At 58.1% G+C, this 15333-nt stretch overlaps 1 protein-coding gene and 2 non-coding genes across 3 annotated transcripts; 1 reads left to right on the top strand and 2 right to left on the bottom strand.

Moving 5' to 3' along the window:
* Window positions 1-1206: 1206 nt before the first annotated feature.
* WDR74 (WD repeat domain 74) lies at window positions 1207-8658 on the bottom strand. The gene is given in 14 exon segments (XM_050308972.1): window positions 1207-1315; window positions 1403-1473; window positions 2581-2686; window positions 2688-2721; window positions 2800-2855; window positions 4541-4579; window positions 4581-4636; window positions 5879-5980; window positions 6572-6735; window positions 7446-7490; window positions 7680-7689; window positions 7944-8053; window positions 8122-8232; window positions 8487-8658. Coding segments are annotated over 14 exon segments (1074 nt in total). The 5' UTR covers window positions 8548-8658.
* A 593-nt stretch (window positions 8659-9251) lies between these two features.
* LOC126636610 (U2 spliceosomal RNA) lies at window positions 9252-9442 on the top strand. The gene has a single exon (XR_007628092.1). It is a non-coding gene; the product is annotated as a U2 spliceosomal RNA (small nuclear RNA).
* A 5045-nt stretch (window positions 9443-14487) lies between these two features.
* Window positions 14488-14678, bottom strand: LOC126636609 (U2 spliceosomal RNA). Its single transcript, XR_007628091.1, has one exon. It is a non-coding gene; the product is annotated as a U2 spliceosomal RNA (small nuclear RNA).
* Window positions 14679-15333: the final 655 nt, after the last annotated feature.

Below are 15333 nucleotides of genomic sequence, written 5' to 3'. Positions count from 1 at the left end.
GGTACAGGGGATGCTGGGGACACTGGGAGAGATCTGGGAGGGACTGGAAGGGAACTGGGGGCACTGGGAGGGGGGTACAGGGGATGCTGGGGGGCACTGGGAGAGGGTGGGGGAGTCTGGGGCCACTGGGAGGGTGCTGGGGGCTACTGGGGACTACTGGGGGTTACTGGGAAGGTACAGAGGTTTGTACTGGGAGGGTGCTGGGGGTTACTGGGAGGGTACTGGGGATCACTGGGAGGGTGCTGGGGGTTACTGGGAGGGTGTTGGGGGTCGCCGGGACCAGCGCGGAGCCGGGACCAGCAGGACATGCTGGAAGCGCTGCGGGATCACTGGGACCAGTAAGGGCTTACTGGGACCAGTCTGGGGGTCACTGGGACCAGTTTGGTGACGGGGAGGAGGGACTGGGATCAGTCCGGCGGTCACTGGGACCAGTTTGGGGGGGTCACTGGGACCAGTTTGGGGACGGGGAGGAGGGACTGGGATCAGTCCGGGGGTCACTGGGACCAGTTTGGGGGGGTAACTGGGACCAGTCCGGGACTCACCCACCGCGTCACTGTCGGGACTCACCGCGCGTGCGCGGGGAGGGGTGGGGCGTAGCCACAGCGCTCGGGGGCGGGCTTAACACTCAGAGGGCGTGGCTTTGTGCCACGGGGGCGGGGTTTGGGCGTTCGGGGGCGTGGCCTGTCAGTCTCGGACCCCTGAGACCCCCAGAATCCAGGGACCCCCCAAATTCCTGGGATCCCCAAAATTCCTGAGATCCTCTCACATTCGTGAGACACCTCCCCAACTCCTGGGACCCCCTCCTCAAATCTCCTGGGACCCCCGAATTCCTGGGACCCTCCAAATTCCTAAGACCCCTCAAATTCCTGGGACCCTCCCCAAAATCCTGGGACCTCCCCCAAATCTCCAGGGCACTCCCAAATTCCTGGACCCCCCACTCCCCATTCCTGGGCAACCCTAAATTCCAGGGCACTCCCAAATTCCTGGGATCCCCCCCAAATCCTGGGACCCCCAAATTCCTGGGATCCCCCAATTCCTGTGGACCCCCCAATTCCTGGCCCCCCATCCTCAAACTCCTGGTTACCCCCTCCCCATTCCCAATTTCCTCTAAAAATGCACATTTTCAGTCAACAGAGTGAAAATGAATCATTATTTACAGCAAGGGGACAAGTGGAGGTTTGAGGGGGTGTTTGGATTTTGGGGGTCTCAGAGCCCCGAACTCTTCCTTTTCTTAGCCCTGGAGGAGGGGATGGGCTCCAGGGTGTCCTCAAAGCTCGTCCCCTCCTCCTCTTTCACCTCAATTTGGGGAGGGGCTCCTCCTCAGCCTGGGGGACACAAACAAAAAAAGAGGGGGGTCAAAGGGTTAGGGGGACACCCCAGCCTCTCAAATCCCCCAAAAATTGAGGGGGCTCTCACCTGCCAGTCCAGGTGTGTGCTGAGCAGGAGGCAGGTGAGGCGCGACTTCAGGTACACCTGGGGGGAGGGAAAAGGGGGCCTCAGGGGATTTTGGGGGTCTCTGAGGGATTTAGGGGGACTGAGGGGGTCTCAGAGGTTTTAGGGTGGTTTCAGGGGTTTGGGGGTCTCAGGGGTTTTGGGGGTCTTGTGGATTTAGGGGGAGTTTCTAGAGGTTTGGGGGTCTCAGGGTTTAGGGGGACTGGGGGTCTCAGAGGTTTTAGGGTGGTTTCAGGGTTTTGGGGGGTCTCTAGGGTTTTGGGGGTCTCAGGGTTTGGGGGGTCTCAGGGGTTTTGGGGGTCTCAGGGTTTTGGGGAGTGTTTTAGGGGGTCTTGTGGATTTAGGGGAGTTTCAGAGGTTTGGGGGGTCTCTAGGGTTTAGGGGGACTGGGGGTCTCAGAGGATTTAGGGTGGTTTCAGGGTTTTGGGGGATGGTCTCAGGGGTTTTGGGGGTCTCAGGGGTTTTGGGGTGGTTTCAGGGGTTATGGGGGTCTCAGGGGTTTTGGGGGGTGTTTTAGGGGGTCTTGGGGATTTAGGGAAGTTTCAGAGGTTGGGGGTCCTCAGGGTTTGGGGTGGTCTCAGAGGTTTTAGGGTGGTTTCAGGGGTTTGGGGGGTCTCAGGGGTTATGGGGGTCTCAGGGGTTTTCGGGGTATTTTTGGGGGGTCTTGGGGATTTAGGGGAGTTTCAGATGTTTGGGGGATTTGGGGTGTCTCAGGTTCAGGGGGTTTGGGGTCCCACCTCAGCCGCAGCCCCCGTCCTGCAGGCTGTGGGGTTTGGGGGTCTCAGGGCTTAGGGGTTTGGGGGTCCCAGGGGGTTTGGGGGTCCCACCTTATGCCGCAGCCCCCCGTCCTGCAGGCTGTGGGGTTTGGGGGGTCTCAGGGTTTAGGGGGTTGGGGATTTGAGGGGGGTTTGGGGGTCCCAGGGGGGTTTGGGGTCCCACCTGTGCCGCAGCCCCCGTCCTGCAGGCTGTGGGGTTTGGGGGGTCTCAGGGTTTAGGGGGATTGGGGGTCTCTAGGGTTTAGGGGGTTTGGGGTCCCACCTTGTGCCACAGCCCCCGTCCTCGAGGCTGTGGGGTTTGGGGGTCTCAGGGTTTAGGGGGTTGGGGTCCCAGGGGTGTTTGGGGTCCCACCTTGTGCCGCAGCCCCCCATCCTCGAGGCCGTGGACCCTGAGGAAGCGGTCGAGGCCGCAGGAGGCGACGAGGGGCAGGTGGGGGTGGCACTGCAGCCCCCGCACCCCCGGCAAAGCCCTTCAGTGCCCGCAGCACCCGCCCTGGGGGCAGAGGGAGGTCAGGAGGAGGGGGAGGCTCAGACCCCTTTATTTGGGGTGGGGACTCCCAGACCCCCTCACCTTTGCGCAGGTCGATGACGGTCACGGCCCCCCGAGCGCTGCCCACGACCACCGACCTGGGACACAACAATTGGGATTTGGGGGAGGGGGAGCAGGAACATCTCCCCTTCCCCTGAGACCCCCAAGTCCCCCCGGATCCCCAGAGAGCCCCCCAGGAGCACTTTGTGCCCCCCAGTGACCCCAGAGTCCCCAAGGAACATTTTCTTCCCTCCCAGTGATCCCAGAGCCCCCCTCCCCACCAAAGAGCTCCCCAGGAGCACTTTGTGCCCCCCAAACCCTCCCCAGACCCCCCTGAGCCCCCCACCAGCACTGATGTGTCCCTCCAGGAGCACTTTGTGCCCCCCAGACCCCCTGTCACTGATGTGTCCCCCCAGGAGCACTTTGTGCCCCCCCAGATGCCCCAAACACCCCCAGAGCTCCCCCGACCCCCTAGCACTGACGTGTCCCCCCAGACACCCCCTGAGGCCCCCCAGCATTGACGTGTCCCTCCAGGAGCCCTTTGTGCCCCCCAAACCCTCCCAAACCCCTCCCAGCACTGATGTGTCCCCTCCAGGAGCACTTTGTGCCCCCCCAACCCCCCATCACTGATGTAACCCTCCAGGAGCCCTTTGTGCCCCCCCAAATCCTCCCCAAATCCCCCTGAGCCCCCCATCACTGATGTATCCCCCAGGAGCCCTTTGTGCCCCCCAGACCCCCCCAAACCCCTCCCAGCACTGATGTGTCCCCTCCAGGAGCACTTTGTGCCCCCCCAGATGCCCCAAACACCCCCCAGATGCCCCCTTGACCCCCCATCACTGATGTGTCCCCCAGGAGCCCTTTGTGCCCCCCTAGACCCCCCAAACCCCCCCAGCACTGATGTATCCCTCCAGGAGCACTTTGTGCCCCCCAAACCCCCCCAGCACTGATGTATCCTCCAGGAGCCCTTTGTGCCCCCCAAACCCCCCCAGCACTGATGTATCCCTCCAGGAGCCCTTTGTGCCCCCCCAAACCCCCCCAGCACTGATGTATCCCTCCAGGAGCACTTTGTGCCCCCCAAATCCTCCCCAGACCCCCTGAGCCCCCCATCAGCACTGATGTATCCCCCAGGAGCCCTTTGTGCCCCCCAGACCCCCCAAACCCCTCCCAGCACTGATGTGTCCCTCCAGGAGCACTTTGTGCCCCCCCAGATCCCCCTGAGCCCTCCCCAGCACTGATGTATCCCCCAGGAGCACTTTGTGCCCCCTAAGCCCCCCCAGCACTGATGTGTCCCCCCAGGAGCCCTTTGTGCACCCCCCAGACCCTCCCAAACCCCTCCCAGCACTGATGTATCCCCCAGGAGCACTTTGTGCCCCCCAAATCCCCCTGAGCCCCCCATCACTGATGTATCCCCCAGGAGCCCTTTGTGCCCCCCAAATCCTCCCCAAATCCCCCTGAGCCCCCCCATCACTGATGTACCCCCAGGAGCCCTTTGTGCCCCCCAGATGCCCCAAACACCCCCAGATGCCCCTTGACCCCCCCATCACTGATGTGTCCCTCCAGGAGCCCTTTGTGCCCCCCAAACCCCCCCATCACTGATGTGTCCCTCCAGGAGCCCTTTGTGCCCCCCAAATCCTCCCCCAGACCCCCTGAGCCCCCCCAGCACTGATGTATCCCCCAGGAGCCCTTTGTGCCCCCCAGAGCCCTCCAAACCCTCCCCAGCCCCCCAGCACTGATGTATCCCCCCAGCACTTTGTGCCCCCAGACCCCCAGACCCCCGACTGACGTGTCCCCTGGGGCAGCGCCAGCGCCGTCAGCGGGGCCTCCCGAGGGTCGTGTCCAGCACCGGCGCCGCCGGGGTCGAGGGGTCGTAGAGACGCACCTGGGACAGGTGTGGGGTGGGGTGGGGGCACAGGGGTCACCACCCTCCTTTCACCCTCCCACCCCCCCAGTGTGTCTCACCTGGGGTGGGGAGCTGCGAGTGACACCTACAGGTGACATCACCCACCCCCACCTGTCCCACACTGACTCACCTGGACAGGTGACACCTCCAGGTGTGACCTCCCAGATGACCCCCCAGGTGTGACCCCCACGTGTGACCCCCAAGGTGTGAACCCTCCATATTTGACCCCCTAGGTGTGACTTCAGGTGACTCTGTGTGTCCCCTAATCCTGTCCATGTCTCTTGCAGGTGATCCCCCAGGTGTGACTCCCCCAGGTGTGGCCCCCCAGGTGTGACCCCCCTTCCAGGTGTCCCTCTCCTGCCTCGTGCCCCGTGCACGTGACCCCAGGTGACCCCCCAGGTGCCCCCCAGGTGCCCCCAGGTGTGACCTCCCATGACCCCTGTATGACCCCCCCAGGTGACCCCCAGATGAACCCCAGAGTGTGACCCCAGGTGTGATCCTCCAGGTGTAACCCCCTCCAGGTGTGACCCCCAGGTGACCCCAGGTGTGACCCCAGATGACTCCCAGGTGACCTCTCACCTGTCCTCGTCCCTACAGGTGCCCCCCCAGGTGTGACCTCCCAGGTGTGACCCCCCCAGGTGTGACTCCCCAGGTGTGACCCCCAGGTGCCCCCTCACCTGCCCGTGCCCCCGTGTGCACGTGACCCCCAGGTGTGACTCCCCCAGGTGTGACCCCCAAGGTGTGATCCCCAGTTGTGACCCCCCAGGTGTGACTCCCTCAGGTGTGACCCCCAGGTGTGACCCCCCAGGTGTGACCCCCCAGGTGCCCCCTCACCTGCCCGGTGCCCCGTGCACGTGACCCCAGGTGTGACCCCCCAGGTGTGACCCCCCAAGGTGTGATCCCCAGTTGTGACTCCCAGGTGTGACCCCTCAGGTGTGACCCCCAGGTGTGACCCCCCAGGTGTGACCCCTCAGGTGTGACCCCTCCATGTGTGACCCCAGGTGTGCCCTCACCTGTCCCTGTCCCATACAAGTGACCCCCCAGGTGTGACCCCCAGATGTGACCCCCCAGATGTGACCCCCCAGGTGTGACCCTCCCAGATGACCCCCAGGTGTCCCCTCACCTGTCCCTGTCCCATACAAGTGACCCCCCAGGTGTGACCCCCAGGTGTGACCCCCAAGGTGTGACCCCCCCAGGTGTGACCCCCAGGTGCCCCCTCACCTGCCCGTGCCCCGTGCACGTGACCACCTTGTCGGATCCCGGCAGGAATTGCAGGTCCCGCTCCCAGATCGGCACCCGCAGGTCCAGCCAATCGTTCCTCACCTGGGGGGCAGGGGGTCGGGGGGCATTTGGGGGACATTTGGGGGCTCAGGGGGCATTTGGGGATGGGGGGTCAGGGGACATGGGGGGGCTCTGAGGGGACAGTGGGGACACTCCAGGACTGGGGGTGGGGAATCAGGACCATGAGGGGAGATTGGAGGGTCTTGGGGGTCAGAGGGGGTGAGGGACCCCAAGGGACATAGGGGGCTCAGGGGGTCCCACTCACGTTCCTGGCCTGGAAAGGGGGTGGGTGACACTGAGGGGCTCGAGGGGTTCAAGGGGGTCCCATTCACGTTCTTGGCCTGGAAAAGGGGGTTGGGTGACACTGGGGTTCAGGGGGCACTGGGTGACACTGGGGGTCAGGGCATGGATGACACTGGGGGTCAGGGGCAGTTTGGGTGACACTGGGGGTTCAGGGGCAGTGGGTGACATTGGGGGGTTCAGAGGGTCCCACTCACATTCCTGGCCCTGAACAGGTTGGGGATGACATTGGGAGCTCAGGGGGGTTCAGGGGGTCCCACTCACGTTCTTGGCCCTGAAAGGGGGTGGGTGACACTGGAGGGGTCGGGGGAGGTTCAGGGGGGTCCCACTCACGTTCTTGGCCCTGAAAAGGGGCTCCCCCGGGCGCTGCAGGTCCCAAACCTTGAGCCCGTTCTCCTTCCCCCCCGTCCCCACCCGGTGCGGCCGCGTCGGGTCCTGGCGCATCCGGCACAGCCCGGGGCCTGCTGACACCTCCAGGTGGGGCTGTGAATTGGGGGGGACACGGGGGGGTCACCCCAAAACTCTACAGACCCCCCTGAACCCCAAAAACCTCATAAATACCCTAAACCCCCCCAAAATCCCACCCCACCCCCGGCACAGCCCGGGGCCTGCCGACATCTCCAGGTGGGGCTATGATTTGGGGGGGGACATGGGGGAGTCACCCCAAAACCCTACAGACCCCCCTGAACCCCAAAAACCTCATAGATACCCCAAAACCCCCAAAAATCCCAACCTCCTTCACCGGCACAACCCGGGGCCTGCTGACACCTCCAGGTGGGGCTGTGATTGTGGGGGGACATGGGGGGGTCACCCCAAACCCCTACAGACCCCCCTGAACCCCAAAAACCTCATAGACAACCCCCAAAACCCCAAACCCCCCCAAAATCCCAGTCTTGGCCCATCCAGCACAACCTGAGCCTGCTGGGACCTCTGGCAATTGAGGGGGACATGGGGGGGTCATCCCAAAACCTACAGACCCCCTGAACCCCAAAAACCTCCAGAGCTCCCCCAAACCCCCAGGAACCCCCAAATCCAGGTCCTGGCTGGGAGCTCCATGTGGGGCTGGAATTTAGGGGAGGGGATTCACCCCAAATCCAACACAGAGCCCCCTGCACCCCAAAAATGGCCCTACAGAGCCCCTGCGCCCCAAAAACGGCTCCCAGGACCCCCCAAACCCCCCAAATTCACCTTCTCAGCCTCGTCCTCCCCCACAGCTGGATCAGCCCCGACTCCACACACGTCACGATGGGAGCTGGGGATTTGAGGGGGTTTGGGGGTTTGAGGGCCTTAGGGACCCCTCAGCCCCTGGTACCTGCTAAGAGCCCCAGCCCCCTCTCCCAACCAGGACCCACCCCCAGAACCTCCCCACACACACCCCAAAAGCCCCTCAGGACCCCCCGGTTCCTCCAGGACCCCCAGACCCCCTCAAGACCCTCAGGACCTCCCAAAGCCTCTGGGACACCCCCCGACCCCCAGGACCTCCCAAAAGCCTCTGGGACCCCCTCCAGACCCCTCTTGGACCCCCAGAGCCCCCGACCCCTCAAGAACACCCTGGACCCCCAAGAACCCCCCAAAATTCCTCCAAATCCTCCCAGGCCCTTCTGGACCCACCCGAACTCCACCCAGGACCCCTCCCAGACCCCCAAAATTTCTCCTGACCCTCCCTCAGCCCCTCCCTCCCCCGCCCCAAATACCTGCCCAAGACCCCCAGGCCGCAGAAGGGCCCGTCCCCCCCCGGGCACAGCCGGGACCCCACGAATTTCCCCTTCTCGGTGTTGAAGACCCTCACGGAGCGATCCAGGACCCCACGAGCACCTGGGGGAATTTGGGGGCTCAGGAGGGGTGTTGGGGGCTCAGGACCCCCCACACCGGGACCCCCCGACTCACCTCGGTCTGGGCGGGGTCCCCCCAGCACAGAGCGCAGACCCCCCGGCCCCGGCTCAGCCCCGACCCCCCCACGACGTTGGTGGCCACTTTTTTCTGCAGGTTCACACCTGGGGGGGGGCAGAATTTGGGGGGTTGGGGGGGTTGGACACCCCCAGGTCCCCCCCCCAGATCCCCTCGAGTCCCCTCAGGCCTCCCTGGACCCTCCCCAGGGCGGCACCTCCTGGATAACTGGACCCCCCTCAGGACCTCCTGGAGGCTCCTGGGCTCCCCAGACCCCCTGAGCATCCCAAACCCCCTCTGAGCCCCCAGACCCCCCTGAGCATCCAAACCCCTCCGAGCCCCCCAGACCCCCCAAAAACACCTTTAAAGGCGCCGGTCTCGGCCCCCACCCACACGTGGTTCACTCGCGTGGGCGCCGCCATCTTCGCGGTCCGTCACTCCCCACAGCCCCGGGTGGGAAACCGGGAAGGCGGCGAGGCCGTTCCGGGGCTAAACGGGCTCTCCGCGAGGTTTCGTTCCGCGCCTCGAAGGTTCCGGCGCCGGTAACGGGAGGGGAAAACGGGGAGGGGGTCTTAACCCCTCTTCCGTGACGCCCCCGGGTGGTAAAACCCGACCCCCTTCAAACGGGGAGTGCACCGGGAGGTGGCTGAGCCCTTGGTGGTCCTGCTGCACCCTCGGAAAATAAAAAAGACTTAAAAAAAAAACGAAGCTCGCGGTTTTGACAAAAATAGCGATTTTTAAATCGCATCAGCGAGAGATGCGCTGGGGGAAGGGGGGCAGAAAGCGGGAGGAGAGGGGGAGAGGACCCCAAAAAAGCCCTCGGGGGTTCCCCACCCCCAACCCCGCCGTGGAGTAACGGGTGGGAAAACGGCGGCACGGGGTGAATGCAAATAGGGAGGTGTGGTCATGCAAATATGATCAGAGAAGGGCGCGATGGGAGCGTTATTTTCGGGGTATCTCGGGGATTTTAGGGAATTAAATGAGCGGGACGCAGGCAGGAGGTGTGGAATAAGTAGGGCGAAAATTTGTGCGGAGATTAAGGAAGGTTTGAGGGTTCTAGAGGGGTCACCGTTAGGTCCATGGGGGGCTTTGGGGGGCCGGTTGGGGCCGTGTGGGTTATGGAGTTATCGCTTCTCGGCCTTTTGGCTAAGATCAAGTGTAGTATCTGTTCTTATCAGTTTAATATCTGATACGTCCTCGATGAGAGGACTTTATATTAAACGGATTTTTGGGCGCGGGAGTTGGACCCGGAGCTTGCTCCCTCCGCTCCGCGCATCGTCCCGGTATTGCAGTGCCTCCGGGAACGGTGCACCCCCTCCGCGGGGACCTTATCGTGGTCAAAAACAGATTAAAAAATCCTTAAGTTATTCCCCATCCTACAAAAAAAATTCTGAAGTCTCACCAATTAATCCTGAAGATACTTCAGGGTCTCACCTAGTTCCCTCTCAGGCGCCGCCGCCGCTCGGCCCTTCCCGCCCCGCTCCTTCCCCTCCCGTGGGTATTCCGCGTGGATTTGGGGGCGAGTCGGGTAAGATTTTCCAGAGTTTAGAGTGGAATTTCGATGCGATTCCGCGATGTTTGATCGTGATCTTGGATCTGAGAGAAGGTCTGGTACGTTTTAGGGTACGGTTGGGTTTTGAAGGGTTCTGATGGCTCTTTGCCCCTCGCAGGATCGCGGTTCTCCTCCCCCCCGCTGAAAGAGACTGAAAGCTTTTAAAATCAAATCTAAACCTTGATTAAAAACCTTTTAGATCTCTCCTTTTCTGTCCCGAAGGTGTCTGGGGGTCCCGCCGGGGTCCCCCCTGAGGCGCCACCGCCTCTGCCCCCCCATTCCCCTCACGGGGCGCCGCAAAATGGCGGCGCCTTCGCCACTCGGGCCGCGGCCGAAACGGCTTCGAAGGCCGCGATTCCGCCGCTTCCTGCCTAAATTAAAGGTGTGGGTTAATTATAATAAGTGTTTTCTGACGCGGATCTGCCACTAAAAGGTGGTGTTCGGCGGGGGAAGGAGAACCGCGATCCTGCGGGGGGCAGAGAGCCATCAGAACCCCTCAAAATCCAAGCGGACCGCTCCCCAAAACCTCCCACGGATCCGCCAAGATGACGATAAAATATCGCGGAATCGCATCGAAATTCCACTGTAAAGTCGGGAAAATCCTAACGGACTTATCCCCTAATTAACGCGAAATATCCACGGGAATGGAGGGACGGGCAGGGCCGAGCGGCGGCGGCGGCGCCTCAGGGGGGACCCTTGCGGGACCCCCAGACACCTTCGGGACAAAAAAGGGGAGATCTAAAAGGTTTTTAATCAAGGTTTAGATTTGATTTTAAAGCTTTCAGTCTCTTTCAGCGGGGGGGAGGAGAACCGCGATCCTGCGGGGGGCAAAGAACCATCGGAATCCCTCAAAACCCAATCGGACCGCCCCCCAAAACCCACCCAAACCTTCCCCCAGATCCGCCAGGATCACGATAAAATATCGCGGAATTGGATCAAAATTCCACTCGTAAAATCCTAACTATACCCTAATTAACGCGAAATACCCAGGGGAATGGGGGGACGGGAAGGGCTGTAACACGTGCGAGAACTCCAAAGGAAACTTCGTCCCCACCAATATGATGTCGGAAGCTTCAAACTTTATTAGCCATCACACAGATTTTTATGCAGTCTAATAATTATAATATATTTTACTATTTCACACATCATTGGATACACACTTAAAACATATTTAACTATTTTAATAGCTATTGGTTACACATTTAAAACACACATTGTTCACACGATTATTATTGGTTAGTTAACATATCTTATTTTCTAAATTCTTCTCCTTCTAAATCTAACTACAACGCTTCTATTCCCATGCCTCCTGGCAGGTTCAGCTTAAACTCCCTTCTGCAAGTGTTGTTTTTCTCGTTCCTGCAGATGTCCAGTCCTTGTCATGTTCTCAAAACACTTATCTAGTTCTCAAAACACCTATTCTTGGGACTTTTCAGATTCCCACCAACTGATCTATTCTTGTTTCAACCCAGAGAGCCTCTAATTCTGCAACATCTCCCCCTTTTTCTTTATTTACAACCCATACATTCTTTATCATTCTTGTAACTATTCTTTCTAAGTATTGCAGAATATATGGTACAAAAATTATAAAAAGTAGTATAACTATACTTATCATAACAGCCATTTTTACTAAATCATTAAGCAATACAAGTAATCTTGTTTTGATTATAGACAAAAGTCATTTTGATAGTTCTCAGCTACTAAACAGACTAGTTAGTTAGTCTTGACCAGCATCAATTTGCAACTCTTTGATTCTTGCTTCCAATCGTTGAAGGCTAGCATGCATCAACTTACCATAATTAAATTTATATAACACATCCTCTTAAAATCTTAATACTCTTAAAGTATTTTAAGTTCACACACATAGATATCTACACAGCTTTTCTCACTCATACAGCTTTTTTCCCAGTCATTCAAAAAGGTGGCCACCTCAATCACTCTTCACTCACACATAGCTAGAATTTTTATTATATTTTTGCATTTCAACCACACATCTCATATCCCAAGTATTACTGGCTGTGTGCTTCTCAGTTTGCCATCTCTATAGTCATGTTTAGTAATAACTGTACTTATTTTGAAGAGGAATCAATACAAGGAATATAAAGTTTAACCTAAATGAATAATACTATTAGTCACAGACATGGAAATGCCTTTTTTTTTTTTTTTTTTTTTTTTTTTTTTAAGTTTAGTTTAGCAGCTGCAGTTTCGGCAACTTTGTTACACTGTCGAGAAAGTTGTGCCGGCAACACTACAATTGCCGAGCTTTGTAGTTTTGGGTTAATTCTAGGACTCTTCACCGCGGGTGGCGGGGCCCGATTCTGTTAGGGAGTAGTGTGTCCCGTTCTGTCCCGGAGCCCGCAGAGCCTCGGCTCCGCACTCGCCGCGGAGCTGCAGTAACAGTGGCCCCGCCTGTGCTTGGTGTTTCAGCAGCAGGAGGGGCCCGTGGAGCGCGGCCGAGTCCCACAGGGGGTCCCTGGAGCCCCACAGGGGGTCCCTGGAGCCCCCCAGGATCATCCCCACGGGAGGCAGGAATGCCGGGAGCAATCCCGGAGCGCCGGGAGCCGCGGGAGCCAGCGGGATGTGGAGTCGCTTCCCCGGGACCGCATCCCCCGGGATCAGCCGCTCCGTGCCCGGCAGGATCCCGGTCCCGGTCCCTGGAGGTGACAATTCCTGCCGGAGCCGCTGGAGCTGCCGCCGCTGCTGGGCCAGGCTCAGCCGCGCCTGCTCCAAACGCTCTTTCTGCTCCCGGAGCTGCTCCAGCCGCTCCCGCTGCTCCCCCTGCACGGCCCGCGCTTCCCGGAGAGCCCGATCCCCGTCCCGGCACTGCCGCTCCGAGCGCTCGGCCAGGCCCCGCCTTCGCTCTGTTCACTTTGCACTGGTCTCGCTCAGCTCTCGGCATGGTTCTGCATAGCCGTCCCGTTTTGTGCTGGCTCTTCCAGTTGTTTCCACTGCTAACAAAAGGTTTATAAATCATTCCTATTAATAGTTCAGTCAGTTTTAAGTGGCTATCGTAGCAGAAACAAATGAGAGAAGTCAGGCAATTTTGCAGAGGGGGAAAAAACGATAGACTCAGTCTGGGAGTCCTATCTTCTCCTCCTGTTGCTCTGGCGAGTCTATCGTGGGGCTCGAACCCACGACTTTAAGGTTAAAAGTCTCTGAGTTAGTCGGGTTCCTGGTTCCGTTTGCTTAAGGCGACTGTAACCGGCCCTGCCGTCCTCGGAAAGTAAACTTGGATAGGTACTGTGAGTGAGATGTTGCTTCAATTTTCACAGTAGCAGTAAAAGTTTTAGGGAGTTCATGTGTTTGAAAGGTTTCAGATACTACTCTTACACAAGCTTTTGTTTTTCAGTCTTAGAGTTAGTAATGTTTAACTCCATGTCTTTTATCTGTGAGTGACTGTTGTGTTGAAATTATAACTTGCAAAGCAAACATATTTTTGCCTCTTGTTTAATTTCATTAACATTGTTAAAAGTTCAAAGAATGTTGTTCAAGGATTTTATGGATTTTTAGAGTGAATGGTCGTCATAGCGACTGATTGCTTCACTTCCCTGCTTCGGCTTGTCTCCAGCCCACTTTGTGCGGGGGGGGGTAAAAAGGTTTTCAATCGCGATCTCAGCCGAGCGGTCTCAGCCGACCTCGATCCCGGTCCCGGCCCCGGCCCGCAGAGCCGAGCCGTCCCGCCCCGCCAGTGCTTGTCATGCACCGCTGATACTTCGCTCTGCCATTTCGCGGTGCCGCTTCGTTCTGTTCCTCTCTATCCTTTGTGTTTTCCTCCCGCAGTGCCCGGGTGAGGGCTGAGCTATTAGCCCCCAGCTGCCGCCGCAGCTCCAGGCACTGACGGGCCCTCAGCTCCGGCATCTTTGCCTTCGTTTTCACCTCAACTCCGATCTTTTTTGCTAAATATAGCATACTCTTGAGCGTTGCTCGCTCAACTGCAGATACCGCATATCTCATACTGTCTGCTGAATATTTGCAAGCGCTTGCTTCAACTCACCGCCTCTTTGGGCTTCGCCTCTGTGGGCTCCTGAAACTGCGGCCCGCAGTACCACAGCCAGTCAGCAGACACCTCGCCTTTTCGCCACAGCAACAACCTTCCGATACGGATATGTGCTGTCAATCACTGGACTCCGTATATTCCGAACTCCGTTCCCAGACGAAATTCCTCCCGCGGAGCACCAGATGTAACACGTGCGAGAACCCCAAAGGAAACTTCGTCCCCACCAATATGATGTCGGAAGCTTCAAACTTTATTAGCCATCACACAAACTTTTATGCAGTCTAATAATTATAATATATTTTACTATTTCACACATCATTGGATACACACTTAAAACATATTTAACTATTTTAATAGCTATTGGTTACACATTTAAAACACACATTGTTCACACGATTATTATTGGTTAGTTAACATATCTTATTTTCTAAATTCTTCTCCTTCTAAATCTAACTACAACGCTTCTATTCCCATGCCTCCTGGCAGGTTCAGCTTAAACTCCCTTCTGCAAGTGTTGTTTTTCTCGTTCCTGCAGATGTCCAGTCCTTGTCATGTTCTCAAAACACTTATCTAGTTCTCAAAACACCTATTCTTGGGACTTTTCAGATTCCCACCAACTGATCTATTCTTGTTTCAACCCAGAGAGCTTCTAATTCTGCAACAAAGGGCCGAGCGGCGGTGCCTCAGGGGGACCGCAGCAGGACCTCAAAACACCTTCAGGACAGGAATATAATGAATTTAAACATTCTTGTTAAGGTTTGAATCTCAACTGGAAATTTTAATCTGTTTTTAACCACGATAAGATCCCCGCGGAGGGGGTGCACCGTTCCCGGAGGCACTGCAATACCGGGACGATGCGCGGAGCGGAGGGAGCAAGCTCCGGGTCCAACTCCCGCGCCCAAAAATCCGTTTAATATAAAGTCCTCTCATCGAGGACGTATCAGATATTAAACTGATAAGAACAGATACTACACTTGATCTTAGCCAAAAGGCCGAGAAGCGATAACTTTGTATCTTCCACGGCCCCACACGGGCCCCAATCGCCCCCCACGCACCTCACGGTGACCTTCACGGAGCCCTCACGCCCTTCTTGTCCCCCGCCCGTGTTTTTGCCCCGCTCATCCCGCACCTCCCGCACTCGCTCCGCTCACCCCAATCCCCAAAATCCGCGAGATACCCCGAAAATAACGCTCCCATCGCGCCCTTCTCGTCCTTCTCTGATCTAATTTGCATAACCATGCCTTCTTTTAAACACTCAGCCCTACCCCTTCTCAGACCCCGCCCCTTCGCCTTTTTTGCGTCACTCCGTGATTAATTGGCTGCGCGTTTTTTAATTCGCAAAAAGCCACGCCCCCAAAAAGCCACACCCTCGCGCAATTAAAAAGCCGCGCCTCCAATTAAATATCACACCCCACCCCCCCCGAAAAAATATGCCCATGGGAGACCACGCCCCCTAAAGGACACGCCCCCACACAAACCCACGCTCCTCAAAAAGCCACGCCCACCACAGAACATTTCAGCCTTCCCCGTCCCCACAGGGCCACGCCCCTTCCATAAAGCCCCGCCCCCTCCGCGCTGTCAATCAAAGCTCAGCCGGGCCTTGACCTGTTTATTGGGTGGGGAGGGGCGGGGAGAGGGGCGGGCTGCCCTCCCCACCTA

This window comes from Myiozetetes cayanensis, unplaced genomic scaffold (assembly GCF_022539395.1).
Source record: "Myiozetetes cayanensis isolate MyiCay16 unplaced genomic scaffold, myiCay2020 scf137, whole genome shotgun sequence".
Taxonomy (NCBI): domain Eukaryota; kingdom Metazoa; phylum Chordata; class Aves; order Passeriformes; family Tyrannidae; genus Myiozetetes; species Myiozetetes cayanensis.
Note: the sequence above shows the minus strand (reverse complement) of the source record. Positions and strands in the feature narration are given on the sequence as shown.